Here is a 15,548-nt window from a genome sequence, read left to right as displayed (position 1 = left end):
TAAAAGGGGAATTATTGATATTGCAGATATATATACATTTACAATAATGATATTTATTTTATTCCACTACGATGAGGGTAGCGAAGCACACTGGGTATAGCTAGTACTCATATAAAACTTATTCGTGCCAATTTTTAGAGAGATAATAGAATATTTGACGTAATTATGGCATAAAAAGTTCAAATCGGGAGGTACGGTTGTATGGGGGCTAGGTGAAATAATGGACCGATTTCAACCATTTTCAATAGGCTTCGTTCCTGTGCCAAAAAACATGCTTTCATCAAATTTCATCAAATTATCTTGAAAATTGCGGCGTGTACCTTGCGCACAAGGTTTACATGGACAGCCAGCCAGCCAGACGGACAGACGGACGGACATGTCTTAATCGACTCAAAAAATGATTCTGAATCGATCGTTATACTTTAAGGTGGGTATTTGACCAATATTTGACCAAACATCAGCACAAACGTATAATACCCTCCCCAATATAGTGGTGTAGGGTATAAAAAAATTAAAACTGTAAAGTGTTTTGTTTGTTTTCGAACATTTTTATTTCAACCTATTTTGTAAATCCAACTAATTATACAATTTGCTTAAGCTGCTTTAATAGGAGATACCAGTGTGGGAATTAATCCAGTCTAAGTAAGTGGTTACGCGAGTATATACAGCTGGATAACCAATTTGACAACCAGATGAGGAAACAAACGATGCGACACCAATTAGATCAGAATTCAAAGCTAATGGACCACCATTATCACCATTGCAAGGGGAACTGCCATCAGGAGTTGAAACGCAAACAAATGTGTCAGTAATTAATGAACCAAAACTTTGAGCACATTCCTCATTACTAATGACAGGAAGATCGGCATAATTCAACATCCATACAACAAATCCAGCTAAAAATATAAAAGACACATTAAAATGGAATTACTCAAAAATAGTAACAATAATTATCAATGAACTTACTATCGTAGGTTTTTCCCCAACCAGATGCGGTGGCAACACTACCAGTATATGATGGATATGTTTCAGAAATAGCTGGTAGCCTAATGGGTTGAATATCATCGGTATAGGTAACAGCAGGAATTCTGATTAGAGAGATATCATTATGGAAATTATAATTATCAAAGTCGGGGTGTTGAAAAATGGAACTGCGGTCCACAGAGTAAGCAACTTTGCCAACAGTACGTATGGTGCTTCCCAAATATATGGTAGCAGCTACAACTCCATCTGTACAATGAGCAGCAGTCAATACCCATTCATTGCCGATTAAGGAACCGCCACACCAAAATGTGCCATAGTCATTGAAAAGTGATAAGCCAACTTGGTAAGGGAATTGTCCAGGATTAGCTTCATGCCCGTTAGTAATACGACCTTCGCCTTTTAAGTCTTTAGAAAAAACTTTAGTTTCGGGAACAGAGGCTGCCGAAACGCAAGCCAAAGCTAATGCTAACACCACAAATACTTTCATTGTCTCCGAAACTTGTTAAAATTCGTAACTGACGATTAACCATAAATTCTTGGTGCTTTTATATTGTGACATTTGCAATTGGTTGTATTGCTTGCAATCAGAAATCTTGATTTAATACCCCTTGAAAATTTTTTTAAAACAATTGATTAGTTTTAAAGTATTTGAGAGTACTTAAGACATTAATTTCGATTGCGTTGGTTTGCATTTTTATTTACGCTTTCAAATATAATACTTTTAATAAGGATCAACTCGAAATGTTATAGTTGAAGAATATTAAATAGATTAGAATTTTTCAATCAAAACATTGGGGACTTCAACCTTATAAGAATTTTAAATCTTTATTTTCTAGCTTTACGCAATTAAAAATTAAATCAAACTTAATCGAAATTAGGTCTTAAGTAATCTCAAATGCTTTCCTTAATCAATGTTTATAAAATTTTCAAGGGGTAATTTCCGATAGTATTTTTGCAATACAAATCTCAGAACGTGTGGCCAACTGTGACAATATAAAAACTCCAACAGTTTTAGTTAAACTCGTCAGTTACGAATTATACTTAGCTTCGGTAACAATGAAAGTATTTGTGGTGTTAGCATTAGCGTTGGCTTGCGTTTCAGCAGCCTCAATTCCGGAAACTGCAGTTTTTCTAAAAGACTTAAAAGCCGATAATGTTATCGAAGGTCGTATAACTAATGGACATGAAGCTTCTCCGGGACAATTTCCTTACCAAGCTGGATTATCACTTAATGGAGACTATGGCTCATTTTGGTGCGGTGGTTCTTTAATTGGCAAAGAATGGGTGTTGACTGCTGCTCATTGTACGGATGGAGTTAGATCTATTACCGTATATTTGGGAAGCACTTCTCGTGCTGTTGCCAAAATTACTTACTCCGTTGATTATAATTCCATTTTTCAACATAGAGACTATGATCCTTTTACTTTCAACAATGATATTACTTTAATCAAAATTCCTGCAGTGACCTTTACCGATGAAATTCAACCCATTAGGCTACCAGCTATTTCTGAAACATATCCAACTTATGATGGTACATGGCCCACCGCCTCCGGTTGGGGTAAAATTGAAGATGGTATGTACATTTGTTTTAAATTCGATTCGATTTTTATACTAAATTTATTATTTCTCTAGCTGGATGGGTTGTATGGGGATTGAAATATGTTCAACTTGAAGTCATTAGTAATGCTGAGTGTGCTCAGACCTATGGTCCTATGATTACAGACGCAATACTTTGCGTTTCAACTCCTGACGGCACTTCCACTTGCCAGGGTGATTCTGGTGGTCCTTTAGCTTTGGGCTCTGAGCTTATTGGTGTAACATCTTTTGTTTCATCCGGTGGCTGCGAATCTGGATATCCATCTGGATTTGCTCGTGTAACCACTTACTTAGAATGGATCAAGTCCCTCACAGGCATTTCATATTAATGTGTACAATTATGGATTTAAAAATAGAATGAAATAAAAGAAATTACTTTATTAAAGTTAATGAATGTGTTGTTTTTGAAAATGTGACTAAGTTGAATTTCAAAAGTGTCCTGCTTTAGATCGTTAGTTAGTTAATTAGTGTGGATTTTTTCAGAAGATAATCTACATTCTTTGGTTAAACCTAGTTTAATATATGATTTGTGTTTTTCATTTCGAAGAACAAAAACTTAATATTTTAAGTAAATAGTAATTTTCTCATTTAAAATTTTTCTATAATTTACAAAAGTAATGTTTGCAAAAAACAGCTGTTTCTAGATTCATAACTGAAAAACATAATTATCAGTTAAAGTCCCCCTAAATTTGTTCCGAGTTTAATCTAACAGCAAGTTAAGCCTAGTTTAACTGACTAGTAAGAAACCTGCCCTTAATTAGTTATATTACATCTAAACCGTTTAAATTCAAATCGGTATTGCGTTCTCCGTTCTTTACTTGTAGGAATTGAGCTTACATCTTCTGTCTGACAGACAAGAACATTTAGATCTGGTTTACATTAGGAAACTTTTTTTGGGAAACTTTTGATTTTTGTGTGTGAGAGAAAGAAATATCAACCATCTCTTTCTCTCACACACAAAATCAAAAGTTTCTCAACAAAAGTTTCCCAGTGTCAATCAGGCCTTACCATTAACCTACCGAAGGCACATATGTATGAACTGATAATTTAAACATATGAGAAGTTTAGGATGTGATCTGTGTACTATTTGATAGGATTACGTGTGCTTGGAATTGTTAGTATGAGGCTAATATTTTGCGGAATACCTTTTACAATCTAAGGATCGGTTAAAAACCTTAAAAACCGTATTTATTGTGTAATTCAAAATACCTACAATTTAAACGATATTTGCTGGATTATACCTGGTCCACACTAGGAAACTTTTGTTGATAAACTTTTTCTTATTTCTCTTTTGAAGTTTCCTGAATGTCCACACATAGAAACTTTTGTTTCAGAAACTACGTGTTAATTGCATGGATTTGTTGTTGTACAAATGAGAAGAATAAGAAAACAAAACAAGTTGCGAGAACGGGAAACTTCGTACCGCGAGAGAGATGCTTGATATTCTTTCTCTTTCTCTCTCACTCAAAATCAAAAGTTTCCCAACAAAAGTTTCCTAGTGTGGACCGGCAGTCAGATAACGGCTTATTTTAAAACAAAAACACGATATTTTTAAAATTTAAGAAAAACATTTAATAACAGTAATAAATTAAACTATTTTTCTAGCATTTTAAAGGTAAAATTAATTTAGTTAATATGAAATGCCAGTGTAAGCTCTAATCCATTCCAAGTAAGTGGTTACACGGGCGAATCCAGCTGCGGCACCATATTGGCAACCAGCTCGGGAAACAAAAGATGTAACACCAATGAGTTCTTTTGTAAAATCTGATACTAATGGGCCACCAGAATCACCGCTGCATGTAGAAGTACCACTAGGAGTGGCAACGCAAAGGATATTGTTAGTGATCATTGATCCATAGGTTTTAGCACACTCAGCATTAGTTATGACCAGAAATTGGGCATATTTCAGGTTCGATACGCTTGCATTGTCTGTAAAAAAACGAGAACACATAAAAAGCATAAAAAAATAAATTTAATAAAAAAAATCTAAACTTACTCTCATCAAGTCCCCAACCGGATGCGGTGGCCCAAGTATTAGCATAGTTTGAGTAGGTTTCGGAAATAGCGGGTAGCTTAACAGGTTGAATTTCATCGGAATAAGTAACTTCAGGAATTCTTATCAAAGAGATATCATTATTCAAAGTTATAGGATTGTAGCCAGCGTGTTGGATGAAGGAGGTGGAGTCGACATTAAAAGTAACTTGAGCAACAGTACGTTCAGTACTTCCCAAATACACGGTAGCAGACAATACACGATCAGTGCAGTGAGCAGCAGTTAACACCCATGTTTTGCCAATCAAAGAACCACCACACCACATCGATCCATATTGACCAAGTGATAATGTCAAGCCAACTTGGTATGGAAATAGACCAGGATAAGCCTCATATCCATTAGTAATACGTTCCTCAATAACTTTAGCACCTTTCAAGTCCTTGGGGAAAACAGGAGATTCTGGTATAGAGGCCGCCGAAACGTAAGATAATGCTAATGCCAATACTACTAATACATTCATCGTTCAAGTAGTTATAATTTGTAACTGATCATTAATACTTAATTAGTTGGTCTTTTATATCAAAACATTTTCAAATCGTTCTTATGTTTTTTCTTTTTTTCATAATAAATATGTATGTTTAATAAATTTGTTTATCTTGTTATGATCATTATCAAATAGTGTTTGTTATTTAATCTAAAAATATTTTTAAATCAGTATTGAAGATTGATTACCCTAATAAACACACAATTCTGAAGTACTTTCTTTTAAATTGATATTATTTCAATTAAATTGTTATATAAATTATATGAATTTATAATTACACTGGTCGACGAAGTACTACTAACTATTCTCTTATCTTAGTTTAGATTATAGACCATGTTTAAAATTTTGCGATATAATTTTCACTATATTATTTATTCATTTCTTAATCGATGGCAAATTTTCTATAATTGATATTAAAATAAAATTCTGATTTCTTAAATCGATTCTGCAAACATGTTATTTCGATATTATTGTTATTTTTAATTTTAAGAATTCGTTATATAAGCCTTAAAAGTTAACCTCCATATTCATAAACAATTTTTTATTTTATAAACGATTTACAAATCAAATTTCTTATGGAAATTTTGTTTTATAAACCTTTTATAAAATAAAGTTCTGTTTATTAATAAGGGGGTAAATATATTTCAAATTCGCCATAATTTTTAATACGTCTTTAATAGCTCAAAACCCCAACATGTTTGACGGAACTATACTCAAAACCGAATCTGACCTTAAAAACTTCGCCTTTGACCTCATTTGAGATGTTAAACACATGAATCCATCATTGTTAATTGAGAAATTCAGAGGTCAGATTGAAATCATAATTGAATTTAAAAAAAGATTTTGATGGATATCGTAATTTCAATAAACAAATAAATAAACTAAGAAAGCAATTTATAATATATATTAGAATTCTAAACCTATATACGTATAGCAAAGTCTACCCAGCAGTTCGACAAAGAGTCAATGCATACGAAAAAGACGTTAATTTCCACTAATAGTTAACCACCTGGATGATCGTAATTCGTATGTTTTGGGTCATTCGTCACGAATGTACCCTTTGTAATCGAGAATGAAGATAGTCGTCACTTTAGTGTCCTCTTTGTAAGCGGGAGCGGAGACAGTCGTCTCTCTACTGTCCTCAAGTAACCTAGAGATTATACTCTTAAAAGTTGTTTTTTTGTTGTACTTCCGAAAGTAATTACTTTACCCATCTTTTGGAGAAATGATTATTACTTTCTACTAATATGCCACCATCTGGTTGACTCATATTTATATCTTTCGGGTCAATCGTCACATTATTGTCCCTTAGTATTCTAGAGAGTAGACACTTGAAATTTTCAAATTTTAGTTTCATTAATATCATACCACCTGGCTGACTCCAATTCGTATGTTTTTGGTCTTTCGTCACAAATATACTCTTTGTAATCGAGAGTGAAGACAGTCGTCACTTTAGTGTCCCCTTTGTAAGCGAGAGCGGAGGCAATAGTCTCTTTATTGTCTCTTTGTAGGGTGTAGAGTGACGATTAACTTCCTCGTAGGACAAGCCCATGTGAAAATGGTTGGTCGTCTGGGTAGTCAGATGGCTAGGGGCCACCACAAGTGGTAGGTTAAATGGCCAGTTCGGGACTGTCCCGTCGAACTGCTGGGTATTGACCGACGTCCATCTGTTTGCTCGTTGATAATTATTCATCCACAAATACACATAAAGTAGGAAATATTTTCCAAAATCTTTTAAATTTAATTGACTAAGAGTGGTACTTTGAGTTGACAATCAAATGCCAATTAATAATCAGATTAATCTAAAAATAATACAAAACAACAGAAAACGTCATTGTTTGTTATCAAAACAATAAATGTTTCATAAAAAAGAAGAAGACAATTATAAATGTAATATGAAAATTAATGAAAATTTAAATTTAAAACAAAAAATATATTGTAAAGTCCCCATAATTTATACTAATTGATAAATCAATCATTTAAAATAAAATGTATATTATTATTTTTTTTTGACATCAGCTGTTTATACTTTTGCATTACTTGCTCAATTTTAAACCACCTCCATTGGGCGCTTAAAACGGCATACACAATTAGCTGATTGAGTATTCTAACACAATTTTCAAGGATTAATTTTAATTTAATCCCTAATCCTTTACCTAAAGATTTGTCCTAAAGGATTAAAAATTTTTCTGAAACATACTTAAGATTTAATTCCTATACAGATTTTAATGCAATTAAATTAAATACATTTTAAAAATTTTAAATTGATAATTATATGGGGGTGCTAAATATATAAGTACGTACGTATGTATATGTATATACTATTTTCAAGTATTTCAGAATATCTATTCAAAACTCTGACGATATAATTGCTAATGATAAGAGATAAACAAAATCATAACATCTGGTCTAGACCAGATGTTAAGCATAGATAAGTATGAAGTGTTTTATTTCTATGATTCAAAGAAGCACAGCTGTATGTGTGACAATTTCAAATTCAAAATCTATATATATGGGGGCCTTAATCAGCTATTTCTGAAGTGTTAATAAAAATTTATAATGACTCATAACATAATTGCAATAAAAAAAACAATAAACTATTTTAAAATGTAAACATACATAGTATATACATATTTCATTTAATCGTAATAATTTCAATTAAGTATTATATATGTACATTAAATTAGTAGTATATGCCTGTGTGGTCTTTAATCCATTCCAAGAAATGAGTGACACGAGCAAAACCAACTGGATAGCCAGCTTCGCAACCAAGTGCCGAACCAAATGATGTTACACCAAGAAGTTCTTTAGTATTGCCCGAAACTAATGGACCACCAGAATCACCTTGGCAAGTAGAACTACCGCCAGAAGTCGAAACACAAAGTGTACCGCTATTAACCACCACATCACCATAAGTTTTAGCACATTCGGCATTAGTAATAATCAAAAGATGAGCGAAATTCAAGGTTGCTACAGTAGTACCGTCTATAAGAAGTGAAGAAAAATTAAATTTAAAATATAAATAATTCCATTTAAAACAAACTGAACACTTACAATCATTATCGTTGCCCCAACCGGAGGCGGTACCCCAAGTACCAGCAAAGGTTGGATATGAAGCAGAAATAGCGGGTAGCTTAACAGGTTGAATTAATTTGCTATAGGCAACTGCGGGAATTCTAATTAAAGCGACATCATTTTCATAAGTTTGAAGATTAAAACCGCTATGTGTGAAAATATCGCTGCGGTCAACATTGTAAGTGACTTCCGCCACAGTGCGAGTAGTGCTGCCCAAATATACAATTGCATTCAGTACATCATATGTGCAGTGAGCAGCAGTTAACACCCATTCTTTGCCAATTAAAGAACCACCACACCAAAATGAACCGTATTCAATGTGAAGTGATAAGCCAACTTGGTAGGGGAATAGACCGGGATGTGCAGGACTACCATTAACAATACGATTTTCGGGACGTTTTATGTCCTTAAAGAAAGCAGGAGTTGCTGGTAAGCTGGCTGCCGAAACGCAAGCCAATGTCAATGCAAATACTACCAAGACTTTCATGGTTGCGGTAGCTGAGTAAGTACAATTCGTAACTGACCATTAATTGAAAATTTGTTGTGTTTTTATATTAAAATTTAAATCTTATCAAGTGGCACTAGGCAATTTTTGTGTTCCGAAAGTTTGTTTTCTCTTATTATCAAATAGTGTTTGATTATGTTATCAATATAATACACTAAAATCAGTAACAGTAACTTATTACCCTAATAATTAATAAACATATGTACTTATGTAGAACTTTAGACATCACGCCGATTATGATGTTATATAATTTCAATTACTATTGATTTTATTATTGATTTGTTTGTAAGTATTTTCTTAAAAATTTGCATATAGGCTCTTATAATCTAAATTAATCTTTAAAAATAGTTTCAAGTGTTTTCGTGCACTTAAAACTTTATAACAAGTTATAATAAACAAATCGGGGGTTTTATTTCTAAATTTTGAAATACATACAAATATACGTCTATTGTTCTATTATTTTCGCTGCGAATTCAATTTTGTTATAAACGTAGAAAATATGATTTTATCAATATTATATAAATTTAGATAAGGAACATAAAATTTAACTATTTGAAATAGATAAAGAATATCATAAAACTTTCCAAGCTATTCTATTCTTGAAACGACTTCTTTTGGATCATGCCTGTATGCCTTGCATGTATGGGTAATATCGGATTAAAAGTCAAAGGGCGTTAAATTGGCTAACGTAACGATATCTAAAAGGGATATCAGAATTTGTATCGCAATTAAATCCCTAATTGGGTGGATTGGCGTCTCTCAATAAGATGGCGAGACATTTGAATATCACCCTAATTTGGGTAAAGGAACAAGGGATTTCGTATGGCAATAATATTGCTGACTCCTGGGCGAGAGCAAGCACCATGCTTAGAAGACTGAAAATAGATCAGTTTAGCGTTATTCCACTACTTGCAATAAAGAAGCAGATCACTTAATACTGCTTCTGCATTGCTCGCGACAAATGGTCATGTAAGCACACATGCTCAACATCTAGAGCACTGTGGCCACAAATGGATCTACACAGGTATAAATATATTCTTGGTCTTCAAAGACCTTAGGCTGATATCGGTTATTACTGACCAGTGTAAATTTGGTAACCATGGTCTTCCGTTCAACGATTACTGCAGAACGAGGATGAAAAAGAGACAATTACTAATCTTCGATTGTTCTGCTTTGGCGGAAGCCAGATTTCGGAGATTTCGTTTGGATCGACATACTTTGGTGATCTGATTTGTCAAATATTCCATTAGAATGGTTTTTCTCTTTCTCAAAATCTCACTTTCATTCTCACTATCTCTTTTCCACTCTTCCCTATCTCTCTATTTCTTTTCTTACATGTACTAGTACAAAGGCACCAACATGGACCCAAGTAAAGCCACTTTCAGTGACCAGTGATTAAATTGGAAAATAAATGTATATTGCGTTTATTATAATAGCCTCTTTCTAAATGACAGATCCCATCTTGGTGTATTGCAATCGGGGGTTTTGAGGTGCTACTAGTACCTCTGCCTGGTGATTTCACAACCTCGACTTCTTCTTGGTATGATTTGACATGGGGTCTAACCAGAGAATCACACAATCTGGTACTACGGGTGGCCAGTTGCACACAGGACTATGTCCTGGCTGGTCAGTTGGTTGAGGTTCCTTCGGGATCCACGTAATGGCTGTGGTTTAAAACCAAATTCGCGGAAAGTGTAAGTAGCTGTAAAGGTTCGGTGCTGTTGCCGAAGACAACAGATACCCCACCTAATTTTGTTTTTCTTTAAAATTCATATCAATGGTGCCTGAAAATTTCCGCCATTAAAATCTTATTTTAATGAAAATTACAGATAGAGGCTATTGATTATAGTCCCTTGATGTATAGTAATTATTTGAGTAAAAATAACTTCTAAAATCCAATTATAAGATTCCTTATTTAACGAAAAAGTTATATTTTTATACAGAGTATGTTTTATTTTACCATAATTTAATACTTTAACAATTTTAAAAATTCAAAAAAAAAACTAACTAGTAAGATATGCCAGTGTGAGACTTGATCCAATCCAAATAACTGGTTACACGAGCAAAACCACCTGGAGAACCAGCTTGACAGCCAAGCGTTGAGGTGAAAGATGTAACACCAATAAGTTCTTTAGTAGAGTCTAAAACCAATGGGCCGCCAGAGTCTCCCTGGCAAGTGGAATAACCGCTAGTAGTCGCAATACAAAGTATTTTGCTAGTGATAAGGGAACCATAAGTTTGAGCACACTCAGCATTACTCATTACTATGAAATAGGCGTAGCTCAATGTGTCTACAGGCCATCCAACTATAAAGAAAAAGACACAGGTTCGTAAGAATATATTTCGGGTGTATAAAAATGAGAATGTTAAAACTTACAGTCACGATCAGCTCCCCAACCACTTGCAAGAGCATAATCTCCGGCAAATGTTGGATATGAGTTAGACAAAGCTGGTAATTTGACAGCTTGAATTAATTTACTGTAGGTAACTTCAGGAATTTTGATCAAAGAGATATCATTGGCCAAAGTAGTAGGATCGAAGTCTTTATGTTGATAAATAGCGCTTGAGTCTATAGTGTGACTTCGGCTACTGCGCGTTCAGTGCTTCCCAAATACACGATTCCAGCTAAAACACCATTTGTACAATGAGCTGCAGTCAATACCCATTCTTTACCGATTAAAGAACCACCACACCAAAATGCTCCTAATGCATCATCAAGTGATAGACCAACTTGATATGGAAATAGTCCGGGATGAGCTGGACTTCCATTAATAATACGTCCCTCTATAGTTTTAGTTCTTTTAACGTCTTTAAGAAATACTGGAGTTTCAGGTATAGTGGCCGCCGTAACGCAAGCCAATGCTAATGCTAGTACACCCAAGACTTTCATGGTTCTCTTCATAACTGACCAGTAAAGTCGAAATCTAGTTGAGTTTTTATATCATAACATAATCAACCGGCACTACCGTTATTTTAATATTCTAATATTTTGTTTTTTTTTTTAAGATATCTTGTATTCATAATTATAAAATATTTGCTGATAATGCAATCTGAATGTGTCTAAAAATACTTAAAACAAGAACACACATTCATATATATATATATTTGTACACGTTTAAAGGTATTTGAAACATAATTTCGATTAAATTTTTAATATTTCTGAGGAATTTTGAATAGCACAACGGGCTTATTGCACATTGTAGATATGAATTTAGAAAATATAACTAAAATCTTATAGTTAGTTCCTTAATTGATTTCTATTTTCTTAGTAAAACTTGTAAACAAAGTATATGCCATCTGAAAGTCCAGTCTGTCATAATTTTTATTTACTCTTGCGAGCATGTAAAATAAAACTTCATGTCAACGATCACAAAAGTAATTTATATTAATTATGCGTATACTTAATATCAGTAAATCATTAACACGTATACGTAGATGTGTCGTTAATAAAAGCAGTGCAATATCACAATGTAAAATTTTCTACTTGAAATAAAAAAAATTGAAGATTTTTGTTCTTTATGACAAATAGTTCTTGTCATAAAGAACAAATATTTATCACAATTTAGAAACTTATCCTTAAATATTATTAACTTTAGCCAAATGTTTACGAATTTTTTTAAATATTGGTTACATTCTTATTAGTTATTTTTATTCATTAACTTTTTGCTGAAATTTTTATTTTGTTTAAAATAATTATTATTTAAATTGTATAATAACGAAGTAATAAAAATAAATCCTTGTTAATAAACCATTTTAAAGTCTTATGTTGCTAGTCGTATTGCATATACCATAAAGAATATTTACAAAATAGTTAAACTCCAAACACATACAATACTTTGCGTCGAACTGCAACTGGCAGCTCGTGTTTACTGTGTGTGTTTTAATAAGAACGGTCACAATCAAAACGTCAAACTTGTGCATGATGTACAAAAGTTAAAAAATATTCAACTTTGGCGTAGGGTTCTACAGGTGAAACGAAAGTCGACTTTGCAATGTAGATTTTTCGACTTCAGTTAGTTAAAAGTAGATTTTTAGACTTTTTCAGTTAGTTAAAAGTCGACTTTTCGACTTTTAGTATTTTGTAAATAGTCGACTTTACGACTATTTTCAACTTTTCGACTATTTTTGACTTTTTTCGACATTTTCCGACTTTCCGACTATTTTAGACTTGTCGACGATTTAGACTTTTCGATTTTCTCCGACTTTTTTCGACTTTTTAACTATTTTTGACTTTTTCCGACTTTTCGACTATTTTTGACTTTTTCCGATTTTTCGACTTTTTTCCACTTTTCCCGAGTTTTTCTGACTTTTTCCGATTTTTCGACTATTTTCGACTTTTTCCTATTTTTTCGACTATTTTTGACCTTTTCCGACTATTTTCGGCTTTTCCACTATTTTCCGACTTTCCGACTTTAATTTCCAAAGTTGACCTTTTGACTCTTTTCACAGACGATAGTCGAGTTATCGACTTTTTTGGAACAAAATAGTCGAGTTCGACTTTTCGACTTTTTTCGTACGTATGAATCAGAAGAGAAAATGAAAACAAAAACAAAACTATCAAAAATATTCTTTATACTTTTAATTTGAGATTTGCAACATATTTTTTTTTAAGTTGCGTAGTTGTCAGTCGCAGTTCGACGCAAAGTATTGTATTTTTCACATTTTTTTCACATTTTTGTTATACCCTACACCACTTAAGTGGGTAGGGTTTGTTCTGATATTTGTAACGCACAAAGGTATTCCAATTGGTATACCTTAGAATATACCAAACGGATCAGAATCTTCTTCTGAGTCGATTTAGCTATGTACGCCCGTCTGACAGTCCGTCCATGTAAACCTTGTAATCAAACTACAGGTCGCAATTTTGAAGATACTTCAATGAAATTTGCTACATGATTCTATTTTCTCAGGGACGAAGCCTATTGAAAATGTTTAAGATCGTTCCATTATATCACCTAGCCATTTTGCAATTTTGGAGATAGTCCAATGAAGTTTGTACTATCTCCAAAATTGATCTTCTATGGTACCGGTTAACATCTGTCCATTATTTCACCTACCCCCATACAACTGAACCCTACGAATAGGGCTTTTAAGTTCATAATTATGTTTAATATACTTGTATCTCGACAAAAAGCTTGTTTTCTAAATAACGGACAGTTTTCTATGATTCTATCGCCAAATAAAACAGTGTTTTTTATACAAAGTATTTTTTATTTACTAAAATTTAATAAATTAAAAAGATAATACAGTATTTATATAAATTAGTAGGAAATGCCAGTGTTGGACTTAATCCAGTCCAAGTAAGTGGTGACACGAGCAAAACCAGCTGGTGAACCAGCTTCGCAACCAAGAGCTGATGTGAAAGATGTAACACCAATAAGTTCCTTTGTAGAGTCCAAAACCAATGGGCCGCCCGAGTCACCCTGGCAAATAGAGTAACCGGTGGTGGTCGAAACACAAAGTGTTCCACTGTTGATAAGTGAGCCATAAGTTTGAGAACACTCAGCATTACTAATGACTTGGAAATAAGCAAAGCTCAATGTTTCTACAGGCCATCCATCTAAATTAAAATTAAAACATACATATGTTTAAGAATAAAAGTAATATTTATAAGAATATAATATCAAAACTTACAGTCACGATCAGCACCCCAACCAGTTCCGAGAGCGTAACTACCCACAAAAGATGGATATGAGTTGGACATGGCTGGTAGTTTAACAGGTTGAATTAATTTGCTGTAGGTAACTTCAGGAATTCTAATTAAAGAGATATCATTGGACAAAGTAGTGGGATCGAAGTTGGGATGTTGAACAATAGAACTGGAGTCAAGATTATAAGTGACTTCAGCAACTGTACGTTCAGTGCTTCCCAAATATACGACTATAGAAATCACATTATTTGTACAATGGGCAGCAGTCAAGACCCATTCTTTACCAATTAAAGAACCACCACACCAAAATGGTCCCAATCCATCTTCAAGTGCTAGACCAACTTGATAAGGGAATAGACCGGGGTGAGCAGGACTTCCATTAATAATTCGACCTTGAGTAACTTTTGTGCCTTTTAAATCTTTAAGAAATACTGGAGTTTCAGGTATGGAGGCTGCTGAAACGCAAGCCAATGTTAATGCTAGCACACCAAATACTTTCATGGTTAATGTAGCTATGTTTGATTCGTAACTGACCATTAATCGAAAATTAGTTGTGTTTATATATCATCACATTATCAAACGGCACTACTGTAATTTTTATGTTCTGAAATTTTGTTATCTTTCCTAATCATATAGTTGATGAAAGATAACACAATCAGTATGTTTTTTCTAAAATATTCTAAAATTAATATTAACTATAGTTTATAATTTAAAAGTACTTTAGACATAGATTTGATTAAATTATTATTTAAATTTTTATGAATATTTTAATAATAAGATTTAGTGCTTTAAATTACTTAAACTTCCTAGCAAATGATTCTGTTGAAAGTACGATATAATCTAAGGAGTATAGTTAATCAGATGAAATTTTTCCATTTGCCATATCCCAGCAGTTCGACAAAGAGTCAATGCTTACGAAAAAGACAGTAATTTCAACTAATAGTTAACCATCTGAATGATCGTAATTCGTATGTTTTGGGTCATTCGTCACGAATGTACCCTTTGTAATCGAGAATGAAGACAGTCGTCACTTTAGTATCCCCTTTGTAAGCGGGAGCGGAGACAGTCGTCTCTTTACTGTCCTCAAGTAACCTAGAGATTATACTCCTAAATGTTGTTTTTGTTGTACTTCCGAAAGTAGTTATTTTACCCATCTTTTGGAGACATGATTATTACTTTCTACTAATATTCCGCCATCTGG

At 33.3% G+C, this 15,548-nt stretch overlaps 5 protein-coding genes and 1 pseudogene across 5 annotated transcripts; 1 reads left to right on the top strand and 5 right to left on the bottom strand.

The window, feature by feature from the left end:
• Positions 1-549: 549 nt before the first annotated feature.
• On the bottom strand, positions 550-1,487 carry LOC111676828 (serine protease 1-like). The gene is made up of 2 exons (XM_023437814.2): positions 967-1,487; positions 550-896 (listed from the first exon to the last, which is right to left on the bottom strand). The coding sequence occupies exons 1-2, from the start codon at positions 1,469-1,471 to the stop codon at positions 604-606; spliced, it is 798 nt and encodes a 265-aa protein (XP_023293582.2). The 5' UTR covers positions 1,472-1,487; the 3' UTR covers positions 550-603.
• Positions 1,488-2,024: 537 nt separating this feature from the next.
• LOC111676819 (serine protease 1-like) lies at positions 2,025-2,970 on the top strand. The gene is made up of 2 exons (XM_023437805.2): positions 2,025-2,557; positions 2,617-2,970. Exons 1-2 carry the CDS (start codon positions 2,041-2,043, stop codon positions 2,907-2,909), a joined length of 810 nt encoding a protein of 269 aa, XP_023293573.2. The 5' UTR covers positions 2,025-2,040; the 3' UTR covers positions 2,910-2,970.
• Positions 2,971-4,138: 1,168 nt separating this feature from the next.
• Positions 4,139-5,093, bottom strand: LOC111676821 (collagenase-like). The gene is made up of 2 exons (XM_023437807.2): positions 4,577-5,093; positions 4,139-4,509 (listed from the first exon to the last, which is right to left on the bottom strand). The coding sequence occupies exons 1-2, from the start codon at positions 5,091-5,093 to the stop codon at positions 4,211-4,213; spliced, it is 816 nt and encodes a 271-aa protein (XP_023293575.2). The 3' UTR covers positions 4,139-4,210.
• Positions 5,094-7,755: 2,662 nt separating this feature from the next.
• Positions 7,756-8,703, bottom strand: LOC111676829 (collagenase-like). Its single transcript, XM_023437816.2, has 2 exons — positions 8,172-8,703; positions 7,756-8,102 (listed from the first exon to the last, which is right to left on the bottom strand). The coding sequence occupies exons 1-2, from the start codon at positions 8,677-8,679 to the stop codon at positions 7,801-7,803; spliced, it is 810 nt and encodes a 269-aa protein (XP_023293584.2). The 5' UTR covers positions 8,680-8,703; the 3' UTR covers positions 7,756-7,800.
• Positions 8,704-10,599: 1,896 nt separating this feature from the next.
• On the bottom strand, positions 10,600-11,588 carry LOC111676807 (annotated as a pseudogene).
• A 2,350-nt stretch (positions 11,589-13,938) lies between these two features.
• On the bottom strand, positions 13,939-14,862 carry LOC111676808 (serine protease 1-like). The gene is made up of 2 exons (XM_023437789.2): positions 14,332-14,862; positions 13,939-14,257 (listed from the first exon to the last, which is right to left on the bottom strand). The coding sequence occupies exons 1-2, from the start codon at positions 14,846-14,848 to the stop codon at positions 13,959-13,961; spliced, it is 816 nt and encodes a 271-aa protein (XP_023293557.2). The 5' UTR covers positions 14,849-14,862; the 3' UTR covers positions 13,939-13,958.
• Between the last annotated feature and the right edge of the window lie 686 nt (positions 14,863-15,548).

This window comes from Lucilia cuprina, chromosome 5, assembly GCF_022045245.1.
Source record: "Lucilia cuprina isolate Lc7/37 chromosome 5, ASM2204524v1, whole genome shotgun sequence".
NCBI lineage: Eukaryota > Metazoa > Arthropoda > Insecta > Diptera > Calliphoridae > Lucilia > Lucilia cuprina.
This window is presented reverse-complemented; position numbering and strand designations above follow the sequence as displayed.